Consider the following 21,182-nt stretch of genomic DNA (forward strand, 5'->3'; position numbering starts at 1 on the left):
TAGTACCTTGGACACAGCAATTCCTCTCCTTGATATTTATCCAGAAAAAAATGAAAACACATGTCCACAAAAAGATTTGTACAAAAATGTTCATAGCATTTTTATTCATAATAGCCCTGAACTGGAAACAGCTGAGGTGTACATCAGTAAGGCAGTAGCTAAATAAAATATAGTACAGTTGGCCCTTGAACAACAAGGGAGTGAGGGTTGTCAACTCCCTGCATAGTCGAAAATCCATTTGTAACTTTTGACTTCCTATAAACTTTATTAATAGCCCACCATTAACCAAAAGCCTTATTGAAAATATAAACAGTTGATTAACACTTGTTTTATATGTATTATATACTGTATTCATACAATAAAGTAAGCTAGAGAAAAGAAAATGTTATTAAAGTCATAAGGAAAATGCATTTATAGGACTGTACTGTATGTACCAAAAAAAAAAAAATCTACATGTAAGTGGACCTGCACAGTTCAAAGCCATGTTGTTCAAGGTCATCTGTATATTCATAATGGAATGCCTTTCAATAAAAATGAACCGTTGTTATGTTCCATATCATGGATGTATTTCAGAGCCATTATGCTGAATGCAAGAAGTCCATTTACATAAAGTTCTGGAAGAGGCAAAGCCAATCCTGTGTGATGGTGATAGCCTATGGGTTTGGGGATTGAATGAAAAGAGGCATGAGGAAATTGGAGGAGATGATGTAAATGTTCTGGATCTTGGGTTACATGGGTGTATACATTTATCAAAATTCCTTGAATTATGCAATTTAAGGTTTGTGCCTTTTACATAAGTGCATATGTAAAATACTAGAAGGTAACAGAAAAATTACAGTAAGTATGTTAGGTTACTAAGAAAATAAATGCTTTCCAACTTTCTGATTTATTGATCACTGTGATAACTAGTCTCCAAAGATTGTCTCCCTGTGAACCATGCTTCCTACTATACATGCTCTTTGGTCATCCTTTCTCTCTTACATCTGGGCTAGCCCTGTAAATTACTTTTAACCATAGAATTGGTTGTGGAAGTGACACTTTGTAACTTTTAAAGCTAAGTCGTGCTGTATATCTTCTACTGGGGCCTCTTACAAGGCATGCTCAAGGGAAAGTCAGCTGCCATGTAAAAAAAGTCCAACTACTCTGAGACTGTTATGCTAACAGGAACTCCAAACTAGCTATGTGGACCAGATACTTTGGGAGGGAGATATGCCTGGAAGCCCCAACTTGTTCCTGCTTTCTCAACTGAAATACCAAACATGCAAGTGAAGAAGCCATTTTTCTTTTCTTTTCTTTTCTTTTTTCTTTTCTTTTCTTTTCTTTTCTTTTCTTTTCTTTTCTTTTCTTTTCTTTTCTTTTCTTTTCTTTCTTTTCTTTTCTTTTCTTTTCTTTTCTTTTTTTCTTTTCTTTCTTTTCTTTTTTCTTTTCTTTTCTTTCTTTTTTTTCTTTTCTTTTTTCTTTTCTTTTCTTTTCTTTTTTCTTTTCTTTTCTTTTTCTTTCTTTTCTTTTCCTTTCTAAAATTTTATTTATTCATGAGAGACACAGCGAGGCAGAGACACAGGCAGAGGGAGAAGCAGGCTCCGTGCAGGGAGGCCTATGTGGGACTCGATCTGGGGACTCCAGGATCACGCCCTGAGCCAAAGGCAGACACTCAACCGCTGAGCCACCCAGGCGTCCCCAGTTCAGGCTTTCAAATGACTTCAGCCCTAGCCACCATCTAACTGTAATGAACCACCCCTAAGTCCAGTCAACCCACAGTAGTGTGAGAGATAGTAATTTGTTTTAAGCCACCAAATTTTGGAGAGATGGCTTAAACTATAACATTTCTATAGGTAAATGAAATATAGATAGATACATATGTAGATTAGTAGACATAGATAAACACATAGATTAAAAATACTATTTCTATAATTAAAAAATAAGGTATAGATATTTCTGTCTCTACAATTATATGCCAATTATTATGACCCATTTAGTTCATTCATTCATTTATTCATTCATTGACAACATACATTGAGTCCTAGCCATGCTATAAGCTGCTGTGTTTCCGATATGGAAGATGAATATGACATAGATATGCAGCTATTTAATTCCACTTTTTTGTATGATAAGTGTGTGAGGGGAATGTCTTGGGTCATTAGGGGGAAAATGCCCCGTAGTCAAGCCTAGTACTTACCACATATCTGAGGATTATTGGCATTTCTGTTAGGTTAAGCCAGGTGAGTTAAGAGCATTGTTCCAGGAAGAGCAAATTTAGGGAGAAAAAAAGAATAGGACCCATGATGGAATTCTAGGGAACGATAATATTTAAGAGAGAGAGGGAAGAATAGTTATCATTAAATGAGACCAAGATAGGAACTATCAAAGAGATAAGAGAAGGAGGTGGTGCTATTGTCCTGGAAGGGGTAAAAGGAATTTCAAGGAAAGAAGGGCTAATAATTACCTTTATTCATACAGAGGTCAAGTATGATAAGAGCTGAAAGGTATCTAGTATATTTGCCATTTAGACTGTACAATGGTGACTTCAGTGAGAGCATTTTTGGTAAGGGGGATGGATAAAAGTAGAGATAAAAACAGTGCAATGAGTTGAAGAATAAGTGGTAGGTGAGAAATTGTGGACTACTTGTTGTAAAGCTGCTTTCTTATGTAGATTAAGAGAATCTAGCCAGACTAGAAAGGGCTGATGGTTAAGAGACTTTTTTAAAAAATTGGGAGCAACTTGATCATAATTAATAAGCCACTAATGTGTACCAATTAATTAAGAGGGAGGGATTGGAGGTTCTGGGGACAGGCTACTCAATGTTGACTTTTCTGCCTGAAGTATCTCCTCCCTTTCCCATTATGATGCGCCATGGGATTGAAAATCGTATTAATAAACCCATTAGTTGTGTCCAAAAATAAAATATTTATGGACCTGAGCCTGTGGGAAAAGTGACATCTTTTGAACCTTGATCTCTGCCAGGAAGTTGAAAGGTTACTATCTTAGACCATCTTAAAATGAGACAGACCTATACTGAATCTTGTTATGCTTTGGAGAGAACAGTGAGGATGCTGCAAGATTTGCAGGTATGTGTTCTAGGTCTAGACAGTTTATTTATTTTTTTCTTCTTTTAATTCAGTTACAGACTTTCTCAAAAGGAAAACACTATCTACTCTTAATGCTACCACCCCAACCACCTTTTTTTGTTCAATGTGATAATCTCTTGTGGTCAATTTCTATCTTCTTTTGCCTTCCTAACAGTAAAGGAGAGTCTCAAATTACTTGACCCTTTGCTTTGATTGCCTGCCCCTAATTTAGTTTTCCTTCCTATTCTCACCAATGTGAAGCAAGTCCAGACTAACACACTGTTGCTATGACTAAGTTTTAGAATTTGAGTAGCACTGGGGTAGAAATTTGTGCTATTACATAGTATTCTTAGCATTTTTCAGACACATAAATATTTGGTGAAACAAGATTATAATAAGCAATACAGTATAATATAAGTATATAAGGCCAGAAAGGTCCAGTTTTGATCAAGGTAGTATACTACTGAGAAAGCTTACCACTTAAAAATAAAATTCTGGGAATAAATTTTTGTTATAAATCTTTTAAATTTTTAACTTTTTTCTGATAATGCTTCACTTATCTTTTCCCCAAAAAATAGAAAGCCATGAGGGTGCTACCAAAGATATATAATAGGTACTTGATATTATAAAACACATTAACTGTAGGAAATTTGAAAAAAAAAAAAAAAGGCAGAAAAGCACTTTCTTGAATTATTATTTTTTTATTTATTTTTGTTTTAGAGAGGGTGGGGGCGGGGGAGAGACAGAGGAAGGGGGAGAGAGAGAGAGAGAATCTTTAAGCAGGCTTCATGCCCAGCTCAGAGCCTGATGTGGGGCTCAGCCTCACAACCCTGAGATCATGACCTGAGCTGAAATGAAGAGTTGGACACTAAACAGACTGAGCCACCCAGATGCTCTGAAAAGTGCTTTTTTGAAAGGAGAAATACATAACAAAATTATGTATTTTAGGCTTCAGACCAACATCTGCAACTGCTAATTGAATTATTTCCATGGGAAGTTTCACAGGCATCTGTAACTTGGTATGTGCCCAACTACATAGCCCCAGTCACAGTAGTAGAATACTATTCACAGAGTCACCCAAGACAGAGCTGGCACTTGTCCTAGATTCCTTTCCCTATCCCTCATGTCAAATTAACCACCAAATCTTTATTCTTAATTTATTCTTTAATTAGCAAATATTTATTGATTGCCTCCTTTCGTGGAGTAGAGATGCTGAACCGCTCATCTTCTTGCTTCCTGTCTTGTTTTTGTTCCAAGCGCTGCCACCATGTTGCTGCTGGAGTGATGTTTCTAAAATATACGCTTTGATATTTCATTGGATTCCTATACTCTCAGAGTAAAGTTCACATTCTTTGGTTTGATTGCAGTAATCTTTACAGTAGGACATTTGCCAGCCTCATCTCATTCCATTTTCCATCCCTGGCATCTTAAACCCCAAATGACTTGGAGTTCTTCAAATGTGTCTTATTCTTATTTATCTTCCTTTCCTCCTATAGAATGCTCTCCATTTCTTCTTTTACAATAATAATGATAATTATGTTTTGTATTAGCTCAAATTTAAGTTCAGAAGGCCTTTCTTTCTTTTTTCTTCTTTCTTTTAAAATATTTTATTTATTTATTCATGAGAGACACAGAGAGAGAGGAAGAGACATAGGCAGAGGGAGGGAAAAGTAGGCTCCATGCAGGGAGCCTGATGTGGGACTCCATCCCAGGACTCCAGGATCATGCCCTGGGCCAAAGGCAGGTGCTCAACCACTGAGCCACCCAGGTGTCCCCCGAAGGTCTTTCTTGACCTCAGACTATATGCCTCTTTCAGTTTCACATGGTCTGTAATGCATATCTCAATCATAATATTTATGACACTTACCGTATACTGTATAATGCTTCACTTATTTTTCCCAAAAAAATAGAAAGCCATGAGGGTGCTGCCAAAGATATATAATAGGTACTTGATAAATATTTATTAAATAGGTAAATGGTATTTCTTTGGGGGTTGCCTCTTTGTATGATTGGAATTAACATTTTTTTGTATACCAAATAAAGGAAGTATTGATATAGCTAATCAGAATTACCTTTTACTTTATTAATATGAATGAAAGTTCTAGAAGCAGAAGTTCTGGGAGGAATGTAAGGATTTATTTAAGCTATGAATAAAGAGGAAAAGTAGGATAAGGACAACTGTCATCAGTAACAATGGAAAGAAGAAATTATTTTGGGTTAAAGAGGAAATGATCATCAGTGATACTAGATGTCACTAAAAGAAGAATGAGGGGGAGAAAACATTCTAAACATTCAGAAAAATGAATATAAATAATTTAATCATGTGATGGAGTCATTTTGATAGTATTTAAAGAAATGCCCAGGGTCCATGTGTTGCTAAGTCCGTTAAAGCATCTGCCTTCTGCTTGGGTAATGATCTGGGTGTCCTGGGATTGAGCCCCACAATGGACTCTTTGCTCGGTACAGTGTCTGCTTCTTCCTCTCCCTCAGTCCTTCCCCTCTGCTCTTGCACTTTCTCTGTCTCTCCCTCCCCCTCCTCAAGTGAATAAATAAAATCTTTAAAAAAAAATGCCCATATTGTGCCTAAAACTCCATGGAACAGTATTAATGTTTTGACAGTAGGGACCAAGTCTAATATTTATTCAGTATTCTCTATGCTACTCATTATATAAGATATTTTAAAAAATGATTGATTTCTACCTACATTAAATATAAAATAATTAAAATGTGTTAGCTATGTAAAGAAAACAAATCTTTGAGCATTATTTTCAAGTTTTTAAACCTAGGGGCACCTAGGTGGCTTAGTTGATTGAGTAGCCGACTTTTGGTTTCAGCTGGAGTGGTAATCTCAGGGTCCTGAGATCAAACCCCAGGTAGGCCTCCATGCTCAGTGGGGAGTTGCTTCAGATTTCCCCTCCCTCTGCTCCTCCCACCCAAATTACATGTGCATGTGTGTGCATACACACACACTCTCTCTCTCAAATAAGGAGATCTTTTTTAAAAGTAAAGTTTTTTAACCCAGTAATTGCACATCTGAGAATTAGTAATAATACCTCAGGATATTTACGGGAATCAATACTGGTAATGTATGCAAAGCCCTTCCCACTGCTTAATAAATATTAGCTGCTGTTAATATTTCTTTTTTCATGCTTTCAAAGTTAAAAGTCATTTGCAAATTTTTAAAAATACATAATTAGCCCTGAATGAAAAGAAGTCAGTCATGCACTGGTAATCACTTAACCCTGATCCTCTACTCCACTGTATTTCCTTAAAAATTACAAAGTTATAATTAGTCATGGGAGGTAAAATATATAATTTATGGATGAGCTCTATCTTAATGAGAAGTTTAGTAGGTTGAGTGAGAGTGAGGTTTAAAACTTGCAGAATAAAAAGACATTTTATAAAGTCTGACTATTCATCAAAATCACACGAAGAGTTCAGTTGGTATTGTGTTTACTCCTTATGTTCTGTGGTTTACTTGACTATCTCAAGAAAGTTTATTCATGTAAAATGTATTTCTCAACAAGACAAAAGAACTAAATAAGTTTATTAAATGTGTATATATATTTAGCTCAAAGATCTATAAAATAATACTAATAATTTAGTAGTTATTTTACTAAGTCTGTTTCCATTTATTTTTATAGAATGTAAATTCCAGGGCGATACCATGTATGTTTTTTTTCATCCTTGTGTCCCAAGGATAGTACTTGGCACAGAGTGATAAATATTTTTTCAACAACAAATGAATGATGAAGGCAACCTTATGACAACTGTGTATTCTGTGATTCAGTTCAAATAAGACTTAGAATATATAGTTAGAGTTACAGTGTTAAAGAACACAATTTTTAATGGTGAATTTACAACTATTTTCTATTTTTAACCATTTTCTTTCTCACTGAATAATCTGGATCTGTTTGGTTTATCCTGATACCTAAGCTTATTCCCAGGTTGTAACTTTGGAAACAGCAAGGATTAATTAGAATACCCTAGTAAGCTTTTATTATTTTTTCCAAGCTAATTTTCACTTAGTGAATGGTAATTACACATATTCAGAGTTGTCCAAAATATATATGACTCATGTTTAAAATTTTTATTTATGCACAAAATGAATTCTATCTTATTTTAATATTTTTCTATCTAACCTTGCCTTTGTTCTGTTTTTTTATTGGCTAAATTATAAGACTTCCTAAGGCCAATACTCAAGAGTTCCCTTAAAAGAACAATTGCCTTAGAAAACAGGAGTAGAAAGTAGTAGTTTTTGTCTACTTTTTGTCTCCTTTTCTAATTTTGTGCTGATTTTTAAAATTCTAGAACATAAGTGCTTTATCTGTTCATGATTTGTGTGGATATATTCTTAAAACCTTTAGTTTTCATTTATAATATGAAACAAATAGTACATCTCGTCTATAGTATCAGGACATTTTTTATTGTTCTAACATGCATTTAAAGCACTGTTTTATAAATAGAAAATGTGGTTGCTAAAAGCCAAAGTTAACCTATTGGGTTATTTGTTTTGTGTTTATTAACATAGTTGTTATATTAATAATATAAATTTAACAAAATGTTTTCTATTTTAAAATACGAGTACAAGGTAACTTTCAGTTAGATGCATCTGTTATACCATCAAAATAACATCCTCTGAATGTATTCTTGTGATTAACCAAACATCTCCTCTCTTTGTCTTTTTGAGTAACAGCATGCTTCTATGGCTCTTTAATTAAATGACCTTACCTTACATTTGTCTCGACTGGCTTCTGTTTACAGAAATTGTAAACCAATTGAATGCTCTGAGCAGCTTAGATGAAGATCAAGATGACTGCATAAAGCAAGCAAATATGCCTTCAGCTAAATCAGCCAGTTCCTCTGAAGGTCTAAGAGCTTTCTTCCTTTCTTTCTGCTTCTGATTGCCTGTATTTACTGTGACCTGCTACCTCTTGACTTCACTCTGTACTTATTAGCTGTCAGTTTTGTCTTTGTGCTTTTCCTTGAATGTTTTCTTTGGTAATTTGTAGTGTACCAACAGCTAACAACATAATTTACCATCATTAGCAAAGCCTTATAACAGTATCCTTGATAGACAGTGGTTTAAAAACATCTTATAAGATAATAATTGATCATACAACATGACCATATTTCTTCAGTTAGCTTACATAACTATGCTGTTTTTTTTAAATATTTGCTTACGTTAAACCCATTTGAATTATTCATATTTAGAAGTGAAGGAAATTTTTCTAAAAATCTGTCAGCATTTTTTTTTTTGGTTAAATTAGATTCCAATAAAAGTTTCTCTAATTCATTATCTGATACAGTTTTCAAATTAATATACACATATTTGTTTTATTTGAACATTTTGGTATGCTACAAAATACTTGAATGGCATTCTGCCATAGGTAAAATGCTATATCTTATTATTTGCAGGTATTATTAGTGTGAAATTTTAGAATTCAAAATAATTTTTGAATGATCAAGAATTATACTTAACTGCAATCATAGTGAACTAACACACATGTTTATTTTCAGAGCTTATCAACAAACTTAACTTTTTGGATGAAGCAGAAAAGGACTTGGCCACTGTGAATTTAAATCCATTTGGTGATCCTGATGTAGCAGAATTAAACCCATTTGGGGATCCTGACTCAGAAGGTAGCGAGTTTTTTTCTGTACTTTTTAAGTCTTTATAAAATCAAGTTATCTTGAATTGTAATGTAGGAAGATATTTTTTTAAAAAGGACTCCAAGTAATTTTTGTTTATGATGATACTGTGTTGACTAGCAAATCTGGATAGTTTCCGTTGAATTGTTTTTAAGGAAAAAAGAAACCTTTACTAAACATTTACATGGGGCTTATTTTTTTTTTCATCCCAGTATAATTAACATACAGTGTTATATTGGTTTCAGGTGTACCATACAATGATTCAACAATTCTATTATATTACTCAGTGCTCATTACCAAAGTGTGATCTGAATCCTCTTCACCTACTTCACCCTTCCTCTCCACCCACTTTCTACATAGGGGTTATTTTTAAATTCTCTATTTGTTTGGTCAAGTTAGATGGTAAAACTCTGATGTTAGAGATAACTCTGATGTTAGAGATGGTAAAACTCTGATGTAACATAACTCTGATGTTAGATATTTCACCTAGCTGGCATATAGTAAAGTCTCCTTAGCTTAGCCTAAGTAAGGTCAAGTTGTGAGACATGCTAATATATTGGGATTGTGGGATGGCTTCTTCCTCTGTCCTCACCCTCAGAGAGTCCCACCCCCCACTCCATGTCTCTGGCTGAGAATTATAGTCAGCAGTAAGAGTAAGTTGTGCATGTAAATAGCATGGAGCCAAAAGAAGATTGAAAACTTTGACCTTTGATCATATATAAAACAAACTTGTAGGAATATGTGTGCAAAATTTTTTTTCCTGATACATTTTTCTTATCAAGTAGTTTTTAACTTTTAAAGCCTTAGATAAGAGCTATTAAAAAATAATAATAATTAAAAAAGAGCTATTGAAGAAGTGAGAACTCTGTTTAATTAAGTTGTTTTTTCAAAGTAAATGCAAGAATGATTAACTAGTGGGTACATCTTTTAGACTGCTCTTATGAAATGCTCATGAGCTTTGAAGAATTTTGTTACTACCTGTCATGGTGAAAATGAGGTTTTAACTTCAGAATTTACTCTTGGAGCAATCTAATTTTGTAATCCATTTCTTCTTCTCATCCTTTACCTTCTCTCTTCTTAACAGATTCTAAATTACTAAATTTACTTTAATGAGATTTTATTTTGTTTGTGAGCTATATATATTAATAATGTATTTTAAATGTCAATGGTAATAATAAATCTTAGAGGTAATCTACTTCAGCTGCCTCTTTTCATAGGTTAGGTAGCCTGAGGCCCAGAGGAATTCACTGATTTGAACAAGAACTTTGGTAAATGGAAGTTGAGTTAGAGCTAAGATTCCAAATAAGTGTCTTCTTTTGACCACATGGAGTCTCCTCAATTTTGTACTGTATAGATCTCGGGATTTTGAGTTTTTAAAATATTACCAAAATATTTTGAGACATCAGTATTTGAAGTTTCCATTTCAAAGACAAATAAAAATGGTTTTTAAAAATGTATGCGGGTCTGTTTTCTGACCTATAGAATGGAGTAGCAGATAACATATAATACAGTATTTCTATTTAGGAGAGGTTAGTCAGTGTGATTCAGAATCTTTAACCATGCCTACAGAGCTAAAAGAAATATGAGACATCCAATATTTTCTTTAAATATACATGCCTTTGAGTCTTTGTTCTAAGTATTTTATAATAGAAGAATACTTGTTTTTTTAGAAATTATTTTTAAATTTTTATTGATGAAAAATTTGCATCCTCAAGTAACAAAAGCATTGGAGGACAAAATAATGTGTTGAAGTTGTTTAGATGGTTCTTTTATTTGCTTTTATAACTTAAATTCTCCTCTTAGATTCATGACATTCTGTGCTTCAGTGACCCTCTTAGAAAGTTATTAAATGTATTTGTTAGCTTTTATATAAAATAATCTCATTTTAAACTCTCTTTTGTTGCCATTTTTGTTATCTAACCATGCTGTATAGTTTGAATGCTTTCTTGCTTTTGGTTTTGTAACTGATGAATTTGCTTAGATCAGTTTTTGCAGTCCTCTTCCTGAAAGTAAAAATAAAAATCTTATTTCCATTGACTGGTTTTGTCAGTGTCTCAAGCATTTGAGACTTGATATTTGTTAATAAAAATTGAATAGGTAAAAATTTTCCAGCCTCTCTTCCCCTATGGAGAAAAAAAGATGCCTCATTTACATTATTATAAAAATTCTAATGAAGTGTTAAGTTTGAATATTATCCTGGTGTTTAAACAGTCACATAATTATGGTGTCTCTTCTCTAGCATATTCTAAATTTAAATTTAAAATTTGATTTATTTAAATTCATTTCAGTATTTATTATGATTTTATGAATTCTCTTTTACACTTTATAATTGCTTCTCCAGGGGTATGGAATTTCATTTCAGAGGGTTTTTTTCCAATATAAAGACAAAATAACTTTTCTGGGCTAATGTCTAAAGTATAAGTAAAAGGAGTTTGACTTTAAAATGTAAAAGTCATAAATATGTTAGTCATGAAGTTTTTATAATAATTGGATTAAATTGTTTGAAGTGTCACTTATGAAATGTTTTTGAGAATTTCAGTAACCAGTTTTCTGCCTTCTAGGATATTTGTCAGAATTGCATGACATAATTAAAATTAACTTTTAAATTATGCTGCGATTGTTGGCTCTCTGAAACTTTTCTCCAGTCTGGGAACGCATTTGCTTTTATCAGTGGAATTCATGACTAAATGTTGGACAGTTTTATTGCAAATTCTAGTTTTGTTTTAAAATATTAAGATAGATAAGAAGAAAAAAGGTGGTACTAAGCACTTCATAAGGATCTTTGGAAGACATGATGCTATTGTAGTGCTTTTTGTGCTGGGAGTCAAAATTTTATTTTTAAGGGTACGTTGGTTTTCAAAATGAAATTTTAAATAATAAAATTTAGAAAAATTCGATGTAATGTAACGTGTCTATCAGCTTATCAATATGATTATAATGTAGTGCTTTCTACCTGAGAATTCTTATGTTAGTCCTTTGCGTTATTAGAGTACCAATTGGATAAAAGTTACATTGAAAGAAATCAGCCATCTCATTAAAACCTCTAAAAATTTAAGGCCCTGTAGCATACAGAATCCTACTCTTGGAAAGGCTTTGTAAAAAAAAAAAAAAAACTTGATGATCTGTGGGAATATATTTTATACAGTCCAGAATGAATTTTCAGTTCCCTCAGTGGTCTCTGCTTGTGTAACTATCAAAGACAATTTCAAAATTTAATCTATTTTATGTTCTTAAAAACAGTTTTCGGGCAGCCTGGGTGGCTCAGCGGTTTAGTGCCACCTTCAGCCCAGGGCATGATCCTGGAGACCCGGGATCGAGTCCCATGTCGGGCTCCCTGCATGGAGCCTGCTTCTCCCTCTGCCTGTTTCTCTGTGTTCTTGTGAATAAATAAAATCTTAAAAAAAAAAATAGTTTTCTTTTAAATATGTTTAGGATGGCAAGCTAGTATAGGCAAATGAAATTAACAATAAGTAGAATATTGTACTTCTAAGAAGGTTTAAATTTCAATAATTGGCATACTGGTAATTCTAATAATATTAGAAACTCCAAGGGCATTCCAAAGATGCCATTTTAGGAGTGCTAGGTGGCTCAGTTGGTTAAATGTCCAACTCTTGATTTTTGGCTCAGGTCATGAGCTCAGGGTCGTGAGATCAAGCCCCATGTTGGGCTCAGAGTCTGCTTAAGATTCTCTCTCTCCCTCTCTTTGCCCTCCCCCTCTACCTCTATAAATAAAATAAAATAATAAAATAAAATAATAAAAATAGCCCATTCAGAACTGCCATTTTGGGGAGCAGCATTCCTGGAGAAGTAGACAAAGATCTTAGGTAACACACCTGAACTTAGCCCTTCTAAAACATATTATTGTTTTGACTCTTTCAGCCTCATAGAGTGTTAATTCAAGATTATTTTTGAACACACTAAAAATATAAGAAAATATCAGGTAATATTAATTTTAATTCATTTTTGCTATTTTATAGAACCCATCACTGAAACAGCATCACCTAAAAAATCAGAAGAATCTTTTTATAATAATAGCTATAATCCCTTTAAAGAGATACAGACTCCACAGTATTTGAACCCATTTGATGAGCCAGAAACGTTTGTAACTATAAAAGATTCTCCTCCCCAGTCTACAAAAAGAAAAAATGTAAGACCTGTGGACATGAGCAAGTACCTCTATGCTGATAGTTCTAAAACAGAAGAAGAAGAATTGGATGAGTAAGTACATTTTATTTCGCTATTCTCGTAGGTCAGTTTCTACATTTAAAGAGATGCTTCTGGGGACAGCCCGGGTGGCTCAGCGGTTTAGCGCCACCTTCAGCCCATGGCCTGATCCTGGAGACCGGGGATTGAGTCCCGTGTCGGGCTCTCTGTGTGGAGTCTGCTTCTCCCTCTGGCTGTGTGTGTGTGTGTGTGTGTGTGTGTGTGTGTGTCTCTTTCTGTCTGTCTCTCTCATGAATAAATAAAATCTTTTAAAAAAAAATAAAGAGATGCTTCTGTAACATGGGTAAAAAGAGATCTGTCCCATTCTAATATACAGTTTATAATAGTATTTATCTCATGTCCATCTGAATTTTTATGATCTTGACATTTATTCTCCCATGCTCTTCTATGTGAATGAATGTGCACCCTAAACTAACAATGGAGAGAAATGCGTTATTGAAATCAAAAGTTAGAATTCTAATTGTGTCTTCCCACAGGAACAACATTATGAATGGCAGATGTTTTCAGTCAGTTACTCTAGGCATTATACTTCAAGGACGTTAGGTTTTCTTGTAGGAACCAAATCATCATTTATGATATTGTTTTGATGAGAACACTTATTCAACTGCCAAATAAGATCATAACAATTATAAATTAGGAATTATCTTCATTTGAGTTATCATTCTTACTCATATATGAGTGTTGTTGATTACAAGCTCTTTATAAAAGGTCAGTATGATTAAGGCTGCCATTTTACTCAAATCTACGGTGAGGATAGGAGAAGGGCATGTGCACGTTATATTCTGGAGTTATACAGTTCACAGCCTGTGTGGCTGTAGACTGTGGCCCTGAGTGTGTTAAAAAGCAACAATAAAACTTCCACTTCTAGCCAATAGACTGGATATAGCTTCTTGTCTTAAAAAACTGAATGAAATATATGAAACAATGGTTTTGTTTAGCACAGGACAGTGATTTCTGAGAGAACAGAAACCAAGAGGGGGAGCCCTGTACTTGTCCAAGCTTTATAGGGGAGAATTTCCACCTCTAGTTCAGGGAGAAAGAACCCAAAAGTCCTAATAATCTCCATGGGTTGAGGAGACAGTTTGGGGGTACCAAGGAGAATAGAATTGTGGATAGAGTATGAGAGAGGAGAGAGCTACTCATAGAAAGAGTTTCAGAGAACTGTAGAAGGTTCCCTCTGAGTCTTTAGCTGACTATTGATGACAGCGCATGTATGAGGAAATGCTAAAAACAAAGAGTCTTACAGAAACATCCCTGAAGTTCACCCGGGACCAAGAATAGTTCCTAACACATGGGACATCAAGTCAAGTCCTCAGAAGGGCATCTCAGTAATGTGGTGAGATTAGTCCTAGACTCAAGGTTGTTTTAGGCCTGCTTTACAAAGCTTAAAAGCAAAGCTCAAAAGAATCAAAATAATTCCAAGTAACTTATCTGCATGCCACACAAGTATAGCAAAGATACCAAAGGGAATACCAGAAAATCCATCACCCAAAGCATAAAATTCACAACATCTGACAGCCAGTCAGAAATCTATCAGGTATATAAAGAACCAGGAAAATCCGACCCATCATGAGGAGGAAACTCAGTCTTTAGGTATGGATGCAGAAATGGCACAGATAATGGAATTAATAGAATAGCAGTTATATGTTTACTTGTAGTGAGACTATATGGGTCTTTGTTTTTCTCAGAAATATGTGAATTTTAGTGTACTAAGATTACTTAGACCTTGGGAAAAATAATTATTCCTTTAAAAATACAGTTTAATAGGAAATTTTTTAAAAATGTGGTTATTTTAGATTGTGAGGAGAATAATAAAAAGACTTCTTTGATGTATGAAAGTTGGGAGTAGTTAGTTGCTTGGTGTTAAGGGGAGAAATGTCATTTTTTTCCTATGCATTGGTCAGCTTCTGTTTTGAACATTATTTGGATGCTACACTTTACAAGGGGCATCAATGATTCAGAGCATTATATGAGTAGAGCAACAGAGTCATCAAAATGTCCAGAAACCACATCAAATGAGCAGTGATTGAGAGCACAGGGACTGTTTGACTTAGGAGAGAGATTATTTAAGGGAACTACAATAACCAAATTCAAATATTTGAAAGACTTGTTTGAAAGAATGAGGTAGTTGACTTGTTTTCTTATTACTCGGGAACTTGATTTCTCAGCCTTTTCTGATTTTACACCACATGGCCTATAACCCTCACATGTGCAGCATGCTTCCATGGGCCTAGTTAGGTTTTGATTAAACCTAAAGAAGTTCTAACTTTTTATAAGTACATAGAAATAAATCATAATTGTCATCTGATTCCATACCCAGGTTTAGATCTCAATGCTAATTAATAACTATACAGGGGTTGAAACATACAGTTTGCTCAACTCTTGCTAACGTTATTATATTTGTTTTCTTTGAAATAGCTTATGTGTGATCAAAATAAAATTTCTCATGGGTGGTGTAGGTGCTGAGTAATAGCCACACACCTAGAGTATTTGAATGTAAATATAAACTTTTAAGTACAAGCATTCAGTCATTCCAAGATGCATGAGTATTACACAACACACAGACACACACCCTGCTCTCTCCTATTAACAAATTAAAGAGACATCTAATGTTTGCTTAAACTTTTAAAATGCCTTAATAAAAACTAAAATCAGAATCACTGGGTGTTTCCTTTTAACCATTCTTTTTTCTACATGAAAGTCACAGTCTTTACAAGTTTCCCACGAATAAAGAACATTCTAAATTGCTCAATCATCTGAGCTTACCAGAGGGAACCTATAAACACCAGCTTTTTTTTTTTTTTTTAATAGGAATATACATACAGGTTCTAAAGATTGCTCATCAGCTAATGTGAGAGTCTAGGAAGGACTATTTCTCATCTTTTTTTCTCCAAAGGTTTGCAGGTTTGACTACATTAGTAGAAGTCTCCAAAATTTGTTCTTACTTCAATAATAAACTTATGACCTTTCATCAAGTGAACAGCCTGTATGACTCATCTTCCATTACCAAACTCTTCCTGCATCTCTGACCTAAAACTATCACAAACAAATAGTGCTGAGTCCTTTGATGTGTAAAACAACCTTCAGAACCTTAGCATATCCATCAGCACGGAGAGAAAGTAAACACCCTTCAGTGCTAGTAGCACGTGTACTTCACACTTGGCTGCCACATGGGTTCCTATTTTCTTGTGTTTGGGAGTTAACGTTCAGCCATGCTACTTTATGGAGCACGAATGAAAACTGGGAAAGCAATATTTTTTTCAAAACAGTTATGCAATCAATGACTTTTGAGGTCCGGCATAAAATCATTTCTGGTATGGTGGTATATCCATTTCCAAAGAAAAGTTGTATGAATTTTATTCAGAGAAGCTACACACTCATTTAAGAAATGTGAACTGTTTGTCCAAAGCAACATAAATTTTCAAAGTGAGAGGAGAAGACTATAGATTTCACTATATCCTTGCTTCATATTTTATTGTTTTCAGTATGTTTGTTAATCCTCTTTCTAATCAGTTTAGAGTTTTTCTTTCTGTAATTCTGTAATTCCTTAAATAATTTTTCTTTACTTAAAAAAAACTAAAAGTATTAAGTATTTTAAAAAATGCATTGATCAATAATTATTTAACTTATTTTTATAGAGAAGGGAGCATGTTCATAACCATATGTAATATATATTTAATATTTTATAGTACAATATGTGCTATTCATTTTTTAATAGCACTTTTTTATTGAGATCCACTTGACATAACATAAAATTCCATATTTAAAGTGTCCACTGCAGTGATTCATAGCTAATTAATTCACTGTGTTGTGCAGCCATCACCATGATCTAACTCCAAAGCATTTTCGCCACCCCAAAAAGAAATCCATTACTTATTAGTGGTTAGTTTCAATTCCTCCCTTCCCCCATCTCCTGAAAATCATTGATCTGCTTTTTGTATGGATTTGACTATTCTGGACACTTCATATAAATAGAATCATATCCTGTTTATTCTTGAAGAGTAGGAAACTCAGTTTTAGTTAGAAATGTCTGACCCATAGGGAGGATCATTCAAAGCCCTTAGAAGTAGAAGCTGTTTGTTTTATTCTGATTTAGTACGTAGCAAGTGGTAGTGCCTAGCACACTGTTTTCTCACAGATTATAAATGTGCAGAGATACTGATTCCTGTGGTCCTTCTGGCAGTGAGGCGTGGTCCAGGGTAGCTGGAATCCCCTGGTGCCCCTATTTTCCAACAGCTTCGTATGTTTTTACTCTACAAATTTCATTTTTATTACATGTCATAGTGTAAAACAGATTGAGAAACCTAGCTCTAATTGTTTTAAGAAAACATATCTTGATTATGTTTCTAGTAATAGGAGTTTTATGATCCACCTTTGGAAGGCAGCTGGTTAATCATGATATTCTTTTCTACTTGCATTTACCTTCTTTTGACAGGAATATTAATATTCAAGTGGTTAGAGGGAAACCTAAGTAGTTTGAAATGGGCAGAGATAGAAAGAAAAAGGACAATATCCAGTTACTTTTGTATACATAGTAGATATGTTTTATCCAAGTTGCATGCAACTGAGTATTGTAAATTAAGTTAAATAAAGTGTACGAATCATACCTGTTTTAAGGGGTTCTGCCATTTTTTTCTTTGAAGCAAAAATTCTTTTGTAATATAAATACCCTCTAACACTTCTTAGATTTTTTTAAAACTAGCCATATTTATATAACAAATTAATAATAATGATTATTATGGCAGCTACCATCTTACAAACTACTATGGAAGATTGTTCTACAGAGATCTAACCAAGAACAACTTTTTAGAATATCACTTAAATCATATAACTGAATTAGTTCAGTTAGATTGAAATGGGTCTGTTCAGTCCTGGAACATTGAACATCAGTTGGCAAGCAGTAAGTTTGGGGGTAAAAAGATTTTTCCCCTTTTTAAGTTTTGGAGTTTAAAAAAAATGCTGTTTTCATCTTATTTCTGTACATTTATGTCCCTTCAGACTACTTTTAGAATTTGAAAAACAGCTGTATGAGACTGTAAATAAAATTAGCCCAAGAAACAAGATTGTTATAAGGATTAAATGGATTAATACATATGAAACATTTAAAAGAGTGCCTAGCCACAGCATAAATATTTTATTAATGTTAGTTAATAATGTTATTGGTAAGCCTTCCATTCTAGGCTAGATGTGATAACTTTCATATCTCTTTTCAGAGAGAATGTTCAGCTTTTTCTGAACACGTGATTTTTTTTAACGTTGTTCCTTGCTTTGATATTCCCACGTTCTTTAGATTGTAAACATGGGATGTAAATACTTCAAGCAAATCTTGCTCACTCACTAGGCAAGAATATTTTGATCTGAAAAGCAAATTTTCAAGTATGTATCTATTTCCTGTTCTTATTCTCTTGAATGCATAGACATAAGAGAAAGAACAAGAAACAGGTTTATTTAGAAATGCCAGCCCCATTCAGTTAAAAGCAACTATTCTGAGCAGAGTTGAGAGAAATTCTGTGGCTGTCCCCTAGCTCAATGAAAGGAATCCCAAGACACTAATCATGTCACGAGTACAGCATCAGAATGACATCACAAGTAGGATATATTGTCGTCTCTGATCCTTATCTACTTGGTACCCAGTCTCATGTGATATGACTGTCTACATATAAATTCTTAGGCAAAGGTGCACATAATTGGCATTAGTTCTAAGTGAGTCTGATACTGTTGTAGTTAAAAGAGCATTCATAATTAAAACAGAGGGCTATCATCAGTACAGGCCTCAGATGAGTAGATGGAGTTCCCTTGGTATAATCACTATATTTGAGTCAGGGGGTTCTTAGCCTTGTGGACTCAGAAAGTTTATTCTTTATACATAGGGTTCTAGAGAATCAATTGGTGTTAGAGGAAAAAAAAATGCAACAAACTAGTCAAGAAGAACCAAGATAACAGTTTATAGGAAAGAATAATCATCATACATGCCAGATACTTTTGTTTATGGATGACTAATGAGAATAAGAACTCATCTACTCATAAAAAGAGTTAACAAGGAGGGTAGAAATAGAGAAGTCTTCCCAGAGAAGTTATAAGCACATAGGCCCACCCTCATATGGATTTGACCTTATATTGTTAGGGTGACTTGGGATCCTCCGGTCAAGAAAATAACACATAAAATGGCTCCTGAAGCACTTGGCAAATACAAATATAAAATACTGAAAAAAGTCACTCCCAGCTCAGACTATGCAGGATTTCCTTAGATTAAGCCCTGAACTTGAAATCTAGAATTACAAATCATACAAGGAAACAGTTTACTAAGAGAAAGAATCAGGAGACAAAAGAAACACTAGATTATACATGCAAGAAATTTAAGTAATAGATTTATCAGATAGAGACTATAAAGTAAATATGTTTAAGTGATTAATGACTCAAATCTCTATACCTGAGGTATTTTACACATAGCCACATGAAGAAAAATGCTTATCAGAATGAAAAATTCATGGAGAATTGAACATTAAATTAGACACAAATGGAGAGAGAAAAAGTTAACTGGATCATAGGTATGAGAGAATTATCCAGAATATCACACAGAAAGAATGAAAATTTGTTAAAATATGAGGGAGAAAGATAATTCAACATACATCTAATAAGATTTTCTAAAGATGAGATCAGAGAAAATAGAGAAGAGGCTATCAAAGAGATAATGGTTGATAATTTTTCAGAACTAATGAATCGTACATCTTCAGACTCACGAAATGTAAGGAGCCTGAAAAACAGGATAAATTAAAAGATATCCACACCTAGACATATCCTAGTAAAATTGCTCAAAACCAGAAGAAAAGAGAAGATCTTAACAGCACCCAAAGATAAAAGATGGCTTATAAAAGAGCAATAATAGGCTGACAGTGGTGGGCTAATATATTACATCAGAGTGCTGAGATGAGTTAACTGACAACTGGAATTCTTTCTACCTAGCTAAATTGTCATTTAAGTGTAACATAAAGACATTTGCAATGCCTGGGAGAATTTACTATTAACAGAACCTTGCTGAATGAACTTCTAAATGCATTTTACCCTAATGAGAAAAGATGAAGTGCAAGAAAAAAAGTTTGATGTGGGGAGTATAAAAAAGCAAATCAATATTTCTACATCTTATTTCCTTTTCCTTGGATTTGGAGAGTATATAGGACTTAATATATTACTATAAACATTTTTTTAAGGATCTATATACAATAGAACTAAGTGTGACCTTATATGAAAAAAATTTAAAAATACTTTTTAATGGGGAAAAATTTTATTGTTAATCACTAACAAAACAATAGATTAATAGTGACTGTTTCCAATTATTGGTTATCACTGATTTGGGTTTCTCCTTATCATTTTCAGTATTTTTTAGTTTTATAAATGGACTTTTTTTTTTAGTTAGGAATAAACTATTTTTAGAGTAACATTTAACAATAATTCTTCTTTCATTTAGATCTAATCCTTTTTATGAACCTAAACCAACTCTTCCTCCAAATAATTTGGTAAATCCAATTCAAGAACTGGAAACTGAAAGGAGAGTGAAAAGGAAAGCTCCAGCCCCACCAGCCATCTCACCAAAGACAGGAGTAAATGAAAACACAATTATTTCTGCAGGAAGAGATCTGTCCACTTCTCCTAAGGTAGGAATTTATTCTTAGTAAAAACACGTATTATATTTGATCTTGTTCTTCCATGAAATTTAATTCAAATTAAGAAAAGTCATTGTTTGCTATTTTTGATTATTTAAAGGTAAAATCCAAGTAAATCCATTATACTGCAACACTGTGTATCTGTTTGGGAGCCTGTGAACTTACAGAACAGTATGATTAGATAGTTTGAGTTAAGATTTAAAAAAATTTTTTTTTAAATTTATTTATGATAGTCACAGAGAGAGAGAGAGAGAGAGAGAGGCAGAGACACAGGCAGAGGGAGAAGCAGGCCCCATGCACCGGGAGCCCGACGTGGGATTCGATCCCGGGTCTCCAGGATCGCGCCCTGAGCCAAAGGCAGGCGCCAAACCGCTGCGCCACCCAGGGATCCCCCGAGTTATTTTTTAAATGCTCTTTTGAAATAGAGGAAGAAAGACATTATAATTGTAGGGATGGTACTTTAGAGAAAGAATACTCTAAAGTGGCTAGGTGTAAGGAATAGCTTACACTGATACAGAGGAAGGAGTAGAAATCATTCTTTGAGAAACATACTAGAAAGATTAAGGCACAGAGCAGAGA

General features: G+C 33.9%; 1 protein-coding gene across 22 annotated transcripts in view; it reads left to right on the top strand.

Annotated features, from left to right (window-relative positions):
- EHBP1 (EH domain binding protein 1) overlaps window positions 1-21,182 on the top strand; it is a 346,207-nt gene that overhangs the window by 159,538 nt on the left and 165,487 nt on the right. For 13 of the 22 annotated variants that reach the window (XM_049115573.1, XM_049115565.1, XM_035721685.2 and 10 more), the window contains 4 exons: window positions 7,831-7,935; window positions 8,587-8,709; window positions 12,696-12,936; window positions 20,408-20,594. In XM_049115573.1, the coding sequence (XP_048971530.1) occupies window positions 7,831-7,935; window positions 8,587-8,709; window positions 12,696-12,936; window positions 20,408-20,594 (656 nt within the window). The remainder of the gene's footprint in view (window positions 1-7,830; window positions 7,936-8,586; window positions 8,710-12,695; window positions 12,937-20,407; window positions 20,595-21,182) is intronic. The other 9 variants (XM_049115564.1, XM_049115567.1, XM_049115569.1 and 6 more) reach the window with 1 other exon arrangement.

The sequence above is a fragment of the Canis lupus genome, chromosome 10, assembly GCF_003254725.2.
Source record: "Canis lupus dingo isolate Sandy chromosome 10, ASM325472v2, whole genome shotgun sequence".
Lineage (NCBI taxonomy): Eukaryota > Metazoa > Chordata > Mammalia > Carnivora > Canidae > Canis > Canis lupus.